This window comes from Cicer arietinum, chromosome 3 (assembly GCF_000331145.2).
Source record: "Cicer arietinum cultivar CDC Frontier isolate Library 1 chromosome 3, Cicar.CDCFrontier_v2.0, whole genome shotgun sequence".
Taxonomy (NCBI): domain Eukaryota; kingdom Viridiplantae; phylum Streptophyta; class Magnoliopsida; order Fabales; family Fabaceae; genus Cicer; species Cicer arietinum.
In genome coordinates this window covers 75,079,687-75,095,745 of record NC_021162.2, presented here as the reverse complement: position 1 = coordinate 75,095,745, position 16,059 = coordinate 75,079,687, and the positions used below count along the sequence as shown (strand labels likewise).

The following is a 16,059-nucleotide window of genomic DNA, read 5'->3' as shown; positions in this document are numbered from 1 at the left end:
TGAACATGTCAAATTAAATGCTCAGTTGCTAGAATCGTGATCGATGAAAATCATGTGCGATGACCCTTTATTGTTTTCTTGAGGTGGGTGTTGTGTCTCACCACGAATTATGTTTCCTAAAAACAGAACATTATTAAATTCAAGTTTGTCGTTGAGAACAATTATTAGTCCCAGTGTAGCAACCAAACATTAAGTTTTCATGGTCTGTGACTTTCATAAATGGATCAACTACAAGATTAAAAAAAGTTGAAGATAAAAAAGTTATTTTTTACTTAAAAAAACTCATTCAAATATGTAGTATATGAATGGGTCAAAATTTACAAATATAATAAAATTGAAGTGTTCATAATATAGATACATTTAAATATTTGACTTTGACGACATCAAAATTATTGATTGAATCTATATTTAATAAACTTAATCTTTCAATTTAAACTAAACAAATATCCATCAAAACAGAAAACAAAAACAATAACGTATATTAAAACGATAAAAAAAAAATTATAAAAAAACTAAATACAACATAAATCACTTATTTAAATAAAATAATAATAAATTAGAGACAATTCATTAAACTTTTAAATAACAAGCTAATCCACTTTCTCCAACTTTAGAAATGATAAAAATATCTATTTCCACATAAGAGTCCACCATAAAATAATCTACTTATAATTTGCCTACTCACCCAATATATTTTGATATTTTTTGCAAAACAAAACCTTAAAACACAGCATCACTTACACGTGCACATTTGACATGTGGAAGCTATATATAAGGCAAAAAAGAATCTCTCTGCCGAGGCCGTTCCTAAAATCCAGGCTATATGCGGTTGTATAGTCACTTTACTGTAATCACATAACCATAATAAACTCAATTTCAAATCATAAGTCCCCTTTTTTTTTGACTAATTCAAATCACATAAGCCTTAGAGAGCAGAAAACAGCAACTTTTGAGACCACACAATACAACCTAGTAGTCCTAAAACTAAAGCTACCTCCTATCAAGTAGTACGTATCACCCTAGCTACTTATTGTTTTTGGTAAACCATTTATTTCAAAACGTCAAGATTACCGTTCTTAAACTATATTCTCAATAATTAAAGCTACCTTCTTGAGCACTTTTTTTCTTCCTCACACCCCCCACTCTAATGCAATTCCTTCCCCACTCTTCTACAACAAATTCCCATTTACAAATCCCATAAAAACAGTATCTTTATACTTTACCGGGATCTGGGTCTCTTTCAATTTTTCTGAAAGACAAAGTAGAGATTGTCTTCCACTCACATTTAAAGCAGAACAAAAATAAAAGACTTTGTTATATGTGAAGATCAAGTGTTGTTTTTCAATCATTGTGTTGTACTACAGTCAAATTAAGCGTTTGTGATTGATCCTTTTAAGGTAGTAACTTCTATATTTGATATTTGAGAGCACCCAATAAGACCAAAACCTCAAATGCTTTTGTTCTTGAGAATTACCACAAAAGATTGCTGAAGTGAGTGGTAAGTTTGTTGGGTTTGTGATGAGGGTTCATCATCAAAAGGAACCAAGGCAATGGCCTTATGGTGTTTTTAAGTGGGTTTTGGTTTGGATGAGTGTTTGCTTCTTTGTATTCACAATTGGACCACCATCACGCTGGCGTTTGAAGGAATCTCCATGTCCTAAATGTGATTGTTACTGCTCTTCAGCAGAATATCCCACCAGTTCTTTGGGTAAGTTTTCACTTTTCAGTTACTGTGTAGGTTTGAATCTGAAAATTTGATTTTGAATGAATAAATTTTATAGTCAAATAACAGTATGTTCAATATGAACTGATTTATGTCTCAATACAGTAAATTTGAGCAATAAATTCTAGACTGAAAATGAATTATAGTCTTTAGAGTCAAATATTGATTGCTTGAAATTGAAAAATAGTATGCATTTGGGGAAATAGATCTTCTCCACCAAATCGTGGAGAAATATAGAGAGAACAAAAAATTGAATAAAACGAAAAAGTAAAAGAGAGAACAAAAAGTAATGGAGATAGAGACTTGAGAGGATTTTTGGTGGAAAAGAATCAGAATAATAAAGCTAAGTTCACTTATCGAAAACATTTTTTGTTTTTATCTCCTAAAATTTATATTAATTAAACTCATATTTGTATTTATTTTACCCGTTAAATAAAAAAAGGCAAGAGACTTTTAAAGTGAAAAAATAACACAATCCCAATTTTTTTCTCAACCATGATATCTCGATTTTTAGGCCTATCATAACAGAAAATATCATTCTTTTACTGTATATATGCAGACTGTGGGAAACATGATCCAGCAATGATTGAGGAAATGAATAAGGATCCACTGACAATATTATCAGAGGAGTTGAGGTTGCAGAAAATTGTAGCCAATGAAACCTTGGAACACACCAAAAGATTAGTAATAAATGCCAGAAATACCTTTTCACAATACAAAAAAGAAGCAGAAAAGTGCAACCTAGGGATGGAAACTTGTGAAGAAGAAAGGGAGAGGGCAGAGGCAGAGGTTGTTGAAGAGCGCAGGTTGACAGCATTATGGGAAAATCGAGCTCGTGCCTATGGGTGGAAGGAGAGGAGAAGAACAAGCTTAAGAAGTTAACTACTAACTAGTATCATTACTTCATGTCAATGCTTCATTGTAGCGCAGTAGATTTTATTATAGCCAATGCACAAAAGATTCATGTGATTATTAACCAATATGCCTTAAAACTAAATTTGTATTTTGTTGCATTCCATTTAACGGCAGGAAGACAATGAGTTAATGCACGTTTTCCTCATACATTGGTCATTACTTATAAACAACATAGGGTTGTATGAGTGTCGGATGCGGGAAAAGACCTCATTCTAGAGGTGTCCGTGTTTCAGGGTAATAATATAAAAATAATGTGGAAAAAGGGATGCTAGAAAGAATATATTACTATAATTTCTCAAATCATGATGCAATTTGATCAGGTTCATGTCCCTTGGAGCCACTTGTCTAAAATTATGACCTCTCTTAAGGAGGACTCTGTCCAATGTCCATCATGCAGAATTCCCTACTAAAACTATTTTCTTTTCTTCTCAAAATCGTCAACTCAAATCAAAGCAATAAAGCAGGTTACAAACAGACTTTCAATAAGAACAAACAGGACTTTACTCTTTAGTAATGATCAGGAAGCATTAACAGGTTATTGAATGTAGCTATACAACATTACATGGAAAAAAGCAAAAAGAAACAATGTGGCCTCCCTTCTTTCGATATTGAGGAGACTTGAACTATAATATGTAAAAAAAAATGTTTTGATATACCCTGATAAGTTATAGGTTGGCTACATCAAGTGAGGTATACACTATCTATAACTGCATAACCAGCTGCAACCCCACCTTCATCAGATGATGATATTTTTGTCCGCATCAAATAGCCACTTTGCTTGTTCATGATGACCCTATCCTTATTCCTGCAAATTCAAGTTCATGGATGTCAAGCATTAAGCAAATTCTTTGTCAAAAAAGGCATTATGCAAATTTATGCACCAAACTCTAAATATATGTAACCAAGCAATGTACCTTAAATATGTACCAAATATCCCAAGTTCTGAGATGGCACGGTCCCTGTGCCAATGACCATTACGCATCAAAACTGCTTCAGAAATAGTTGGAAATATCCTCTGCATAAGTATGTAAGCTGCATTTTCTTGAGAGCCCGTTTTCTGCAAATTTATGAGGCTTTCCCTCACAGCATCGCCGTAAATATTGTTTCCTGAAAGGTAATTACAACTCATTCAATGTATTTTCAACAAAATCAGAGAAAGTAGAAAGTTAAATCAAGTTTTAGGTCGTGCAAGACCTCCTCCTTCTCTCTGGGGCTTCATCACAAATAATTCGGGTCTTTCAATTGCTTTTTGAACAATATCCGAGTCATCCAAACTCCACAGTCCTGCAAAGGATTCACGCAATTTCGCAATATCGTCTTTGTTTTCAAGGAACCTGCTTACAGTTTTGACTCAAGGATTTAGGACAAGATATTGAGCAGAGAAACAAACTACGGTCGGCTATAAATACAAATAAATCAATCTATTTTTGTTTCCTGAGATAAAAGAGTGCGGAAATGTCCACACTACAATCGATAAATTGTTATTCGTATAACCATAATAATGAGACGAAACCACCAAGCATTTAAAAAAAAAACGCCAATCTTAAATGAAACAACCATATCCATGACTAATCAAATAAGTAAGGCATCAATAGGAGAATAGAAGGTCCTCATTCTCCTGAAGAAGACGATCTCACTCCACATGATAATTCACTCACATTTTTACACTTTTTTTTAATTGTAGTATCTTTGAATTGATCAAAATGCTTTCATAACACATAAATAAAATTAACATAGAAGAGATGAAGAAAACTAATTAGAAGATACCTCTCAAGAACGCCTGGCTTTGCAAGTTCTTGTTGAATCTTCTTGGAGCCAACCAAATGATAAGATATGGAAGGGCATTTGACAGCAGAAGATTGTTCCATCAGTAGCCTAGCCCTCCATTCCTACATATTGAACAAATTATTCCCAAACCGTGAGAAGTGAGAACTCATTGTCAGGATAACAAAACTATATCAAGAAACAAAATTTATGGTACAGAAGATAATCCATGGAATAATAAGAGTGAGGTAAGAGTAAATCAGATCATGTTAGTTATAAAAAAAGTAAGCTAACAGTAAAAAATGATTTAAAGGACAACAGTGAGTTATACTTTTGGCCACAAATCTCATACCAGGTTCAGTAGGATAACCTTTCAAATAAAGAGTTTAACTGCTTTAAGTAAAAAAATAAAAACAAATTTTCTACGTTGGAAAAGCGCAAGCCTTATGAATGAGAAGCAAAAAAGAAACTGATCTCACTTACTGATTCTGAAGGATAATCAAGTGGTGTATAGCCAGCCCTGAAGTAAATGACTGCAACTTCTTGTCCGCCCCTGCGAGTTCCAAAAAATTAAATTTCTCTACAGTCAGAAACAAAGTGTGAGTAAGCCACAAACTTATCAAAAAGTCTGTTTTTCATGGTTAAAGGTTACATACACAGAAAGTGTTCCGTCTGGTAGAATTTCTCCTTCTTGATCAACTTCCGCCAACGTTTTGCGTACAAATGTAATACCATACGTGTTTATAGCTCAGGACAACAGCTTTAGTAACCAGAATAAGTTACGAATATAAAACTAGTCATTTTCCTTTTACGAAAAAACTTCCCTTTATACCCTTTGACATCACATTTGGTATCACAAATTAGATTGGGTGAAAATGAACATTTTTCCTTTGATATCAAGCATTAGAATTATTATAATAACTATGAAGATAAGGATATTTGTCTCTTAGAACCGCAGATAGAAAATGCTGGTCATACATGTTTCGCTCTTCAGCCTGAACTACAATCATAATCACAGCCCTGTATGAATCCATTCAGAAATATAAGGAACCAAAAGTAGCAGTAGAGTAAAATGAAAAGGAACATTTTTCTTGGATCTTACCTGGGGTTATTATACTCACTCCAAGCTTTAGCCAACGCCTCTGCATACTGATTGACAGCATTATTAGTAGGAACCTTTTCTGAATCCAGCCCAAGCAATTTTTCATGGCACGAAAGTATGTACCTGAAAATTCCATATGAAGATATTTCTTCATTATAAATAAGGACAAAACTAATGACTATTTTACAAGAGATGCAAAAGAAACAAAGGAAATGTGAGAAAATCAGAGATTATACAAACCACAGCAGAAACTAAATACGCACGTGAAAACATTATGAAGAGATATAGCTTATAAATTAGAGTTACAGAAAAACTTTACCTATGAAGTTGAGTGACAAGACTACTAAAACCAGCAAATGAAGAGGAAATAGTGTTGAGCTCAATTTGCAAAAGTGATTTTGTTTGTTCATCAAGCATATAATCTGAACGATGTAATCCCAACCGTATTTCCTGTTAAATTAAAATTTTGAAAACAGTAAAAAAAAAAAAAAAAATCCTTTGATTAACTTCATAGAAAAAGTTAATTAGTAAAATAATTCCACATCCACCAATAGACTGACCTCTTTTTTGTTGATCTTGGAATGAATATCTAAAAGTCTAGAGGTAAATTGGTCGACTTTCTTAGTCCTGAAATGAGAATAAAAAATGAAAGCTGAAATTGGAAAAAGCGTTTAAGAAAAGGTATCAAAAAATAAAAAGGGTGACCCAGCAATTGATGGTATTAATTAAAAATAGAATAGAAAAAGTTAAAAAGAAACCTGGAGAGAGATTCCTGAAGAAATTGATAATCTAAACTAACACGATCAACAAGTTCATTGAATATAGGTGCCAATTCACAAGCTTGATTCCATTTTGTTTCTGGAAATGACGTAGGGAATAAGGCAAATGGAGCATGCACCAATCCTACGCCAGGAATTGTTCCTGATTTCTGTAATTCCAATAACAATAACAATTACATTTATTTATTTATCTATAAAGAACAATTTTCTACAAGAATTAGACTTCATCAACTAAAATTCCAATATGTACCAATTTAGTACATGACGTGTATCGAATAGTAGAAGGGAAAAAATAGCAAATTCTGAAGAGCTACCCTGTTTCTGTTTTTTTAACCTAGTTTATTTATTTACGGTGGAAGTAATTGAAAACACAATAAAACGACGTGAAACACAGTGAATTGAAGCGAATTTGAGTTGAAACATATTATTATATTATTAAAAAAAAGAAGAAAAAAGAACCTGTGAGGATTGATCTCCCATGAGAAGACCGTGAAGAGAAGCCCAAACAAGAGCATCATAAGCGACGTGATCGAGGAAGCGTTGATGATCAGCATTGGTGAAGACAGGTGTCGAAGTAAGATGATGATGATGATGATGATGATTAGAAGACATTTGAAGAGGTGTGGAGAAGAATGGATATGATTGGCGGCGATAGGAGAAGAGGAAGAGAGTGTGATTGTGAGTGTTATGGTGATGAATGAATGTAGACAAAGGGGTAGTCTGAATTCCACGATTAAAACACAAATGAGAAGTAGCCATATTTATATGGTACAATGAATTAAGCACATTATATCATATCATATCAAGATCGCACCACACTCCCTTTTACATTACGCTCAACATTTCTCACACATCACTTTCACTTATATTACTATCTCATCTTCGCGAGTTTTAATGTTTCGGATTAAATAAAAATATTTTTTTAAAGGTAAAAGTAAATTCATTATTTTCTCCGTCAGTGAAATTAAGTTCTGTGTTTTTAATTTATGTCAATTTTTTCTTTAGGCAAAAACGGAAAGTTATTATTTTTAGAAAAAAAAAATGATTTTTTTAATAAAATAATTTTTAAAAAATCTGAAATAAATACTAATTAAACAATAAAGAATGATTTTTGAAGTATATGATTTAGTGTTATCGTAAAGTGACATGACGACGTATCATTTCATTTCTGTAATAAAAGTTATTATTTTAATGTATATAAATCGAAATTAATATTTTCAAGATAAAGACATTGAAAAACTGAATTGTACAAGAGTTCTTTTGACCTCTCCTTTGCATAAAAAGATATATTCTTTATGGATATGAAGCCGGATATCAATTTGTTTTACTTTTTTTTTTATCAAAAGATACCAATTTATTTAAGAAAATAGTTGTTATGCATTCAGGGTATAAATTATTTTTATACATGTGTAGTTAAATTGAACCATAAATTTATGACTATAATAATGATGTTTATTTTGTAGTATTTTTATAAATTTTATATGTTAAAATTGTTAATTTTAAAACACGTTATAAGAAATTTTTAAGTTAATTATAATAAAATTTATCATATTTTTTAAAATGAAAATAAAAAATCGCAAGAGTAAAAAGGTACCATAATTGACATACTAGTACTTTTTTTAATAGCAATAAAATAGAAATAAAAAACATGTGAAGTGAATAAAAACATATATTAATAATACAAAATAATAAATATTTAATTCAAATGGTGAAGTGTTTAAAATTACACAAACATACATTATGTTTTAAAATATCAACTTTATATTAATTATTTATTATATTTTTTAAAAATTTAAATATAATTTTATTCAAAAACGTTTATCGCTAATATTAAAATATGGGTTTCCCTGTACACGGATTAAATATCTACCAGGTGATATATGTGGGTTAACATATGTGCAAAAGAGTTACGTTGATGCTTTTGAGTTTTTATTTTGTTATTTTAGAAAAGAAACAAATCCATAATTTATTGTAGACAATTATATGGAGAACTACGAAATAACGAACTTTTGTTTTCAAGTCTCATTACAGTTTTTCATTATCTTCCCTTTATACATTACATTAAATAACTACCTCCGATTATATATGACAAAAAATTGGGACCAATTAAAGTTAATCTATTTAATTTAAGATAAACTCAATTTTTCTCTTATATATAATGCTAATATATTTATGAGGGGAAAAAATTAAAAGAATAAAGTTAGAGGAGTAAAGGCATCTTGTGTGTTTGACCATTTAAAGCTAATATTATATGCCCCAACCTTCGTGCTGGAGAATTTTAACACGTTAGAGCATCCAATGAGAATTATTTTTGGTTCTTAAATAAATTTAATTGTGCCAACCTAAGCCATGACACAATTAAGAACATAGACTATATTTTACTCCGATAGTATTTTCAAATAATAACTCATACGATTTCAATTAATTTACGCTGTCTATATACAAAAGATTTATATGGTTAATAAATCATAACAGTTGAATTAATAAAAATGTTTAATTTTTAATATAATTAATAATTATAATGTTTTGACATCTTAAAAAGTTTTTAAATGACAATAACAAATTAAACAATAACTTATAATGGATTCATTTTTTACAATTTAACCTTTACTTTTTATATAAGGTTACTTCTTATTTGGGATGAAAAAGTTGATGTGACAAGATCACGTTCTTACCTCCAAACCGTTCTTCAGTGTCATTCATGTCACAAAACTCCAATTGAGCAAAAAAAAAGCTAAAATAGTTTTTAATTTTTAATTTAGGACGATCAATTACAAAAATTGGAACATATATATTTAAAGCGGATATTATCTTCAAGTCAGATAAATTTCAATGAACGATCAATCTCATCTTCAAGAGATTTAATATTGTAGCATCTTAAGAATTAAATTTAAATTCAAGATATCTGATTAAGTTAAAAGAAACTCTTACCATTTTATTTAAACGCTCAAATAAATTGAAAATTATAATATTTAATGTAAAACGTAGCAAATTTTAATGTATAAATACCAAAAAAAAAATGGTTAGTTTGAATTCACTAGTGTTGGCTTCCTTTGTCGTTGCCTATAATTCGTAGTTTTCTTTTTATTTGAGGTGTTAGTCCTCACTTTTGTTTTTTCATCTTGTTTACCCTTTCTTTCGTAAAAATTAGTATTTTTCTTTCTTTCCTTTGTTCGTTTTCTCATCACACACTAAAAATAATCTACTTGAATAAAGTCCATATTGACTTCTTTTTTATACTATTTTTTTTCAAACTTACTTTTTCCCGTGCGTTAATGTAAATAATTTTGTCCTGAATCGAACTCCTTTTTTGTTTCTTATATCTATCTTTAGGATTATATTTTTGCTGCGTCAAGCTGTTGAATAAAGATTTTGTTTGGTCAAACAGTTGTTGAATAAAGATTGTTTTCATAACTCAAAGTTAAAGTTCCTAAAAATATTTTTTATTTTGATTAAAAATTTATGTTAAATTTATTGCAAATAAAAAGATAAGAAATTCTCTTGAATTGAACAATTATTTAAATTTATAGAAATAATAAAAATGACGAAATAGTTATTTTTATTATTTCTAAAAATTTATAGTTTTTAACTAATTTTTTATCTTCTTTTAACCAGAGTGATTTTCTATAAAATTTAAAAATCTTCTTATTATCAAGTTTAAATGAACTCATATTTTAGAAGAAAAAAAATTAAAAAAATTCACAAAATTAACAACCCTAAGAATCTAATTTGTGATCTTCATCAACAAGCAAGAGGATTAACAGTTGAGTAAATCAAATTCAATTCGCCATCCTTTTCACCTCAAAGGCTCGAACACCAGTTTTCTGCACATCTGCTAATTGTTTGCTATCATGACAGAAAATAACTTTTTATTTTTATTTTTGTTGTAAGTGCAAATGGTGGTAAGCATGCTGATCCGGTTATGAGTGAGGAAAAGAATAGTAATAGTCCAGTTATATGTAGAGCTAAATTTGCACAAAATTGTAGCCAAAAGGCCTTACAACAAGCAGAAAAGTGCAACATAAGGAAGGAAATCTGTGAAGAAGCAAGGGAGTGCAGAGGTAATACAGGCCCATAACACTAAGAGAAAATCTAGCTTATGAAGGTAGACGGAAGAAAAGACTCAAGAAGTTACTTTGCAGTGGCAATGAATCTGAAAGGTCTTTGAAACCAATGTTAGTGTTTTGCTGCTTAAATATATGGAGACACTAACAGTAGTGAAGATCAGCGAACTGTATTCTATTAATAGTGTATAAATATATAAATATATAGATAGATCATCAATTCAAACCCATGCAAAATGTTTCTGGTTAGTAATTAGTTAGGGGAAGCGATAAATTGTTAGCCAAACCATGAACCTCCTTCATGAATATATTACAACACTTCATCAATCTTTTATTAGCTTGAATCAAACAGATCCTTGTCTCTGAGTAGAAACAACAGATTGTGACCATGTCATGGGAAAAAGCAAAAGAAACAACATGGCCTTTTCCTCTTCTTCTTTTGTCGAGAAAACAAGCAAAAACAGTAGACTTGAGATATAATATATGCAAACCATCAACCAACAACGTAATGTTTTGCAGTACCCTGATAATTCAATGAGTTGGCTTCACTCATCAAGTGAGGTAAACACTATCTATTACTCCAAAACCAGGTAAAACGCCACCTTCATCAGATAATGATGGTTTTGTACGCACCATATAGCCACTTTCATTATTTATGATAACCTTATCTTTATTCCTGCAAATTCCAGTCCATAGATGTCAACCGTTTTGCGAGTTCAAACATAAAAACGTGATTAACATGTAGCTAAGAAATGTACCTTAAATAAGTACTGAATATCCCAAATTCTGAAATGACACGATCTTTATGCAAGATACCGTTACGCATCAAAATTGCCTCTGTATTAGCAGGAAATATCCTCTGCATAAGTATGTAAGCGGCGTCTTCTTGAGAACCTGCTTTCTGTAATTTTATAAGAGTCTCCCTAAGATCATCACCATAGATATTGTTTCCTGAAAAGTAATTACATTTATTAGTCAGTCAGAGAGAGCAGAAGGTTGAGTGAAAGTTTAGGTGGTAATAGAAAGACCTCCTCCTTCTCTTTGAGGCTTCATTACAAATAACTCTGGCTTCTCAATTGCTTTTTGAACAATATCCAAGTCCTCCAAACTCCATAGCCCTGCAAAGCATTTACGCAGTTTCGCAATATCGTCTTTGTTTTCAAAGAACCTGCATACAGTTTTTGCTCAAGGATTTAGGAAAGACATATCAACTAGAGAAACAAGTTACAATTAGCAAAAGTGTACAAATAAATAAGCATGGAAGATATGAAAAGTATTAATTATCAGACACCTCTCAAGAACATTGGGCTTTGCCAGTTCCTGTTGAATCTTTTTTGTGCCAACCAAATGATACGATATTGAAGGGCATTTGATAGCAGAAGATTGTTCTATCAGTAGCCTAGCGCTCCATTCCTACATATTAAGCAAGATATACCCAAACCATAAGAACTCATTGTAAAGGTAGATGACTCAATAAAATTAATAAGATAGTGCAAATTTAGTATGAAACATATTTCTAATTACATCAGATCTTATTAGTTTTTAGGGGGGAAAAGCTACATGTACAAGAAGTAGAATGACAAAGAAAGTCTTATTATAGTGATGTCATGAAGAAGAAGAACCCTTGTTATACTGGCCAACGACCAATGAGTTTTCCTTATGGAACCCAATTTCTTTAGGGTCCAAATATTTAACTTTTGGGCTCAACTTTTCCCACCCCCCAAAGTCACTTCGGAAGCAAAGGCAAAATTCTCAACACTGAGCTGAAATCTCATGGACAACAAAGTCAACACATGTTAAGTCAAATGAAAGCATGTGTTTCTGTGTTGGAAAAACACAGTTCCTATGAGCAGCAATTGTCACTCACTGATTCTGAAGGATAGTCAACCGGTGTATAGCCGGCTCGGAAGTAAACGATTGCAATTGCTTGTCCATCCCTGCAAGGTCCATGACATTATATATTTTATATACAGTCAGATACAAATGTACTTAAACAACAAAACTATAGCAGATAGGCACAGTCAAGGCAAAGGTTACATACACAGAAAGTGTTCCATCTGGCAGAATTTCTCCTTCTTGATTAATTTCCGCCAATGTTTTCCGTATGGTTGTAATATGATATGTATCATAAAGCTAAGGATAAAAATAATAGTAGTTTTCCATACAACAAAACAACCCTTTAAATTCTTGGATATCACATTTGATAATACAAACTGAAAAAATCAAAGACTTTGCTTTGCTAGATAGTAAAACATGAATGTTTTTCCTTTTGTATTATAATTATGACTCTTAAGAAAAGGATATCTTTCTCTTAGAATTGCAGAAACAAAATGCTGGTCATACATGTTTCGTTCTTCGGCCTGAACCACAATTATAATGGCAGCGCTGTATGGAACCATTCAAAAATTTAGCATAAAACAAAATGCAGCAACAAAAGAAAGTGAAAAGTAAAATTTATCCCAAAACTGACCTAGGGTTATTATACTCACTCCAAGCTTTAGCCAAGGCCTCCGCATACTGAGTGGTGGCATTATTGACAGGAACCCTTTGAGAATCTAGTCCAAGCAATTTTCCATAGTGAGAAAGTATGTTTCTGAAAAATGAGCAACTAATATAATGGTTTACCTCTTCATAGCAAATTTTCCTTAAAAAGAAGATATACCATCATCAAAATTCACATGAATGATTTCACTATTTAAGATATTATTATAAATTAAAGAAGGCAGCATAATGAATTACCTGTGAAGTTCAGTGATAACACAACCAACTCCAGAAAATGAAGTGGAAATAGTGTTCATTTCTACTTGCAAAAGTGATTTAGTCTTTTCATCAAGCATGTAATCTGAACGAAATAATCCCAAGCGTATATCCTATTAAAAAAATAGGAAGAAAAATGAATAAAGAAATCCCTTAGTTGTGAGATTGAAGAATAGAATGGGAGTAGTAACCTCTTTTTTGTTAATCTGAAGCATTTTGGAATGAATATCTAAAAGTCTAGAGGTAAATTCATCTGCTTTCTTAGTTCTGCATTGAGAAGAAGAATTATGAAGAAGTGGAATGAAAGCATAATTAAAGAAAGAGAATAATAAATAAATAAATAAATAAAAAATTACTTGGAGAGAGATTGTTGTAGAAAAAATCCATCGAAACTGACACGATCAACAAGTTGATTAAATAAAGGCGCCAAATCAGAAGCTTGCTTCCAATAAGTTTGAGGCAATGGCGGTGGTAATAATGAAAACGGGAGATGCACCAATCCCACACCAGCTACTCTTCCTGATCTCTATAATTCATAATACATATTCTCACTCTTTTAATTCATCACAAAAGTATTTCTTTTCTATATGCCCAATACTATAAAATTGATGCAAATGTAAACACTTTCAAAAACTTACACATAACTATGAGTTTCAACTACAACTAGAATTTTCGAATTCAAAATTAAAATATAATACTCAATTTAACAAGATTTTATTTATTTGTCGAGGTAAGAGTTAATCTCGTTTAATTTATTTCTTTATTATATGCAGAATGGTTGAAACTTTTGCCTCTTTAAAAAATAAGATATATTAGTATTTCACAGGTTTTTTCTTTATACTTTACTGTTTCATTTAAGGACCCAACAAAAATACTCTTTCTAAAGTTAACTAAGGTTATGGCAATTTGAGATTAAGTGTAAGAATACTAATTACCTATAAATAAAAAGGTTAAATAATACCGTTCGTCCTTTAACTTAATTTCAATTAATGTTATAGTTTTTTATTTATTTTTCTTTTTTGATTTAATTATTTATTTTAATTTTAAGTGACAATTTAATCTTTTATATTTTAAAATGTCAACAATGATATTCTTTTTATTATAAAAATTCAAAAATTTCATCAAAAATTTCAAACAAAATCTATAAAATTAATTATCATCTTCAATATATGTAAATTTCATCAAATTCATAACTTAAATCTTTAAATATCCATATTTTTATTCTTTATTTGATGAATTTGATGTTGTTGAAGATGAGAATATGAGTTTATTTGAATATTTGAATTATGCATTTGATAAAATTTGCATTATATTGAAGATGATAATTAATTTTATGGATTTTGTTTGAAATTTTTGTAAAAAATAAATAATAACATTGTCGACATTTTAAAATATACAAAATCAAATTGTCACTTAAAATTAAAATAAAAGATCAAATCGAGAAGAAAAAAATAAAAGATTAAAACGTTAACTATAATTAAGTTAAGGAACCGTGAGTGCTATTTAATCTAAATAAAATAACAGAAATGAAGAAAATTGATAATTATATTAATTTTTTGTAATAGATATTGTTTTTACATATTTAGTATTGAAGAGAGATAATTAATTAATTTTAATATTATAATATTTATTATTGTTTGTAGAAAAAAATATAAATTTATATTAGTAAAAAAGTAATTAATGGCATTTGAAAGTTAAAAGAAAATTTTATTAAAAAAGATAAAAAAATATATAAGAGGATATTATTTAAATACGAGATATTTATATAATTTGAGAAACAATTGTGAATAAAAACATAAATAACGGTAAATTAGTTTATGTTTGTGTAAAATGGTTGTTTCTTACTTAACTTAAAAGGGCCAAACATTATGAATCGAGATTGAGAAAATATGAGATTAATCCTAAGTCGGTAACCAACTCAATTTTTTTTCTTTTTTTGTTATGAAGAATTAGAACTCTTGATATTTGGTGAAAGGTTTAGATTAGTATGTATGAGATTTAGATAATTTCAGAGGTTGCTACAGTGAATTTATTTATTTACCTTTTCATCTAACATGTGAATCAGAGGTGGTAATATTTATTTACCTCGTCTAGTATACCTTTGAAAAATTGTGAGATTGAAGATCAGTCAAATCTAAATTATGGAAAAACTCCTAAAATATATGTTTAATTTTAGATTTGGATCATCTTGTTTTTCTATCTCTTTTTCTTTCATATTAAAAGAGGGATATACACACAAATTATTTTAATAATATAATGTACAAACAAAAATAATTATTTATGTGTCTATCTCTCGTGACATGAAGGAGAAAAATAAGAAGAAAAAAAAGATGATCTAAATCCGTTAATTTCAATTAATCATGTATACATAATTTTTGACAAACTAAAAGTAGATAAATAAATTGTCTAACCGCTGAAACTCAACTAACAAATATCGATATTGTTATATTAATGTTTTATTTCAGTGTAAATCTAAGACCTTATAACTATGTGAATTAAGTATAGTGAAATTTATTATCTCCTCTAAAATTAAAATAAAAAAACTAAAAACAATGACCTGATCGGATTTATCACCAACAAGGAGACCATTGAGAGTGGCAAAGACAAGAGCATCGTAAACAATATTTTGGAGTTGATTTTCATGAATCTCATGATAATTATGCAAGCGTGGAAGTGTGATGGGAGAATGATCCATCACTTGTACTTCCAAATTTGGGGTAGAAGTAATGGGTTGAGACACGAGTTTGACGTTTTTTAGGGACAGAAAGTGAGAGTGATTTGTTTGTGTGGGGAAGTAATAGATGAAGAAAATGCACGAGTAGAAGTGAGTAGGAGTTGTTGTAGTTGTAGTACACCAATGACCAAACCAAGCAGCCTCCACTCCAGCACCAACTATGGACCGCTTTAGACAAAGACAACCAATCAATCAATCAATCAAATATTTATTTATCTTGC

The 16,059-nt window shown here is 30.3% G+C and overlaps 3 protein-coding genes across 4 annotated transcripts; 1 reads left to right on the top strand and 2 right to left on the bottom strand.

The window, feature by feature from the left end:
* Nucleotides 1-1,221: 1,221 nt before the first annotated feature.
* LOC101512065 (uncharacterized) lies at nt 1,222-2,783 on the top strand. The gene is made up of 2 exons (XM_004494587.4): nt 1,222-1,708; nt 2,283-2,783. Exons 1-2 carry the CDS (start codon nt 1,519-1,521, stop codon nt 2,603-2,605), a joined length of 513 nt encoding a protein of 170 aa, XP_004494644.1. The 5' UTR covers nt 1,222-1,518; the 3' UTR covers nt 2,606-2,783.
* A 338-nt stretch (nt 2,784-3,121) lies between these two features.
* On the bottom strand, nt 3,122-7,118 carry LOC101511750 (glutathione synthetase, chloroplastic-like). Its single transcript, XM_004494585.4, has 12 exons — nt 6,743-7,118; nt 6,263-6,432; nt 6,065-6,131; nt 5,824-5,954; nt 5,505-5,627; nt 5,342-5,422; nt 5,059-5,139; nt 4,886-4,955; nt 4,406-4,527; nt 3,833-3,972; nt 3,553-3,745; nt 3,122-3,443 (listed from the first exon to the last, which is right to left on the bottom strand). The coding sequence occupies exons 1-12, from the start codon at nt 7,040-7,042 to the stop codon at nt 3,320-3,322; spliced, it is 1,602 nt and encodes a 533-aa protein (XP_004494642.1). The 5' UTR covers nt 7,043-7,118; the 3' UTR covers nt 3,122-3,319.
* A 3,503-nt stretch (nt 7,119-10,621) lies between these two features.
* On the bottom strand, nt 10,622-15,997 carry LOC101511208 (glutathione synthetase, chloroplastic-like). 2 transcript variants are annotated; one of them, XM_027333037.2, is made up of 12 exons: nt 15,662-15,997; nt 13,461-13,630; nt 13,296-13,371; nt 13,087-13,217; nt 12,818-12,955; nt 12,652-12,732; nt 12,389-12,469; nt 12,215-12,284; nt 11,639-11,760; nt 11,376-11,515; nt 11,106-11,298; nt 10,622-11,023 (listed from the first exon to the last, which is right to left on the bottom strand). In XM_027333037.2, the coding sequence occupies exons 1-12, from the start codon at nt 15,797-15,799 to the stop codon at nt 10,900-10,902; spliced, it is 1,464 nt and encodes a 487-aa protein (XP_027188838.1). In that variant the 5' UTR covers nt 15,800-15,997; the 3' UTR covers nt 10,622-10,899. The 2 variants fall into 2 exon arrangements, with proteins under 2 accessions (XP_027188838.1, XP_027188839.1); XM_027333038.2 differs by having other exon boundaries at nt 12,818-12,940; nt 15,662-15,995.
* Between the last annotated feature and the right edge of the window lie 62 nt (nt 15,998-16,059).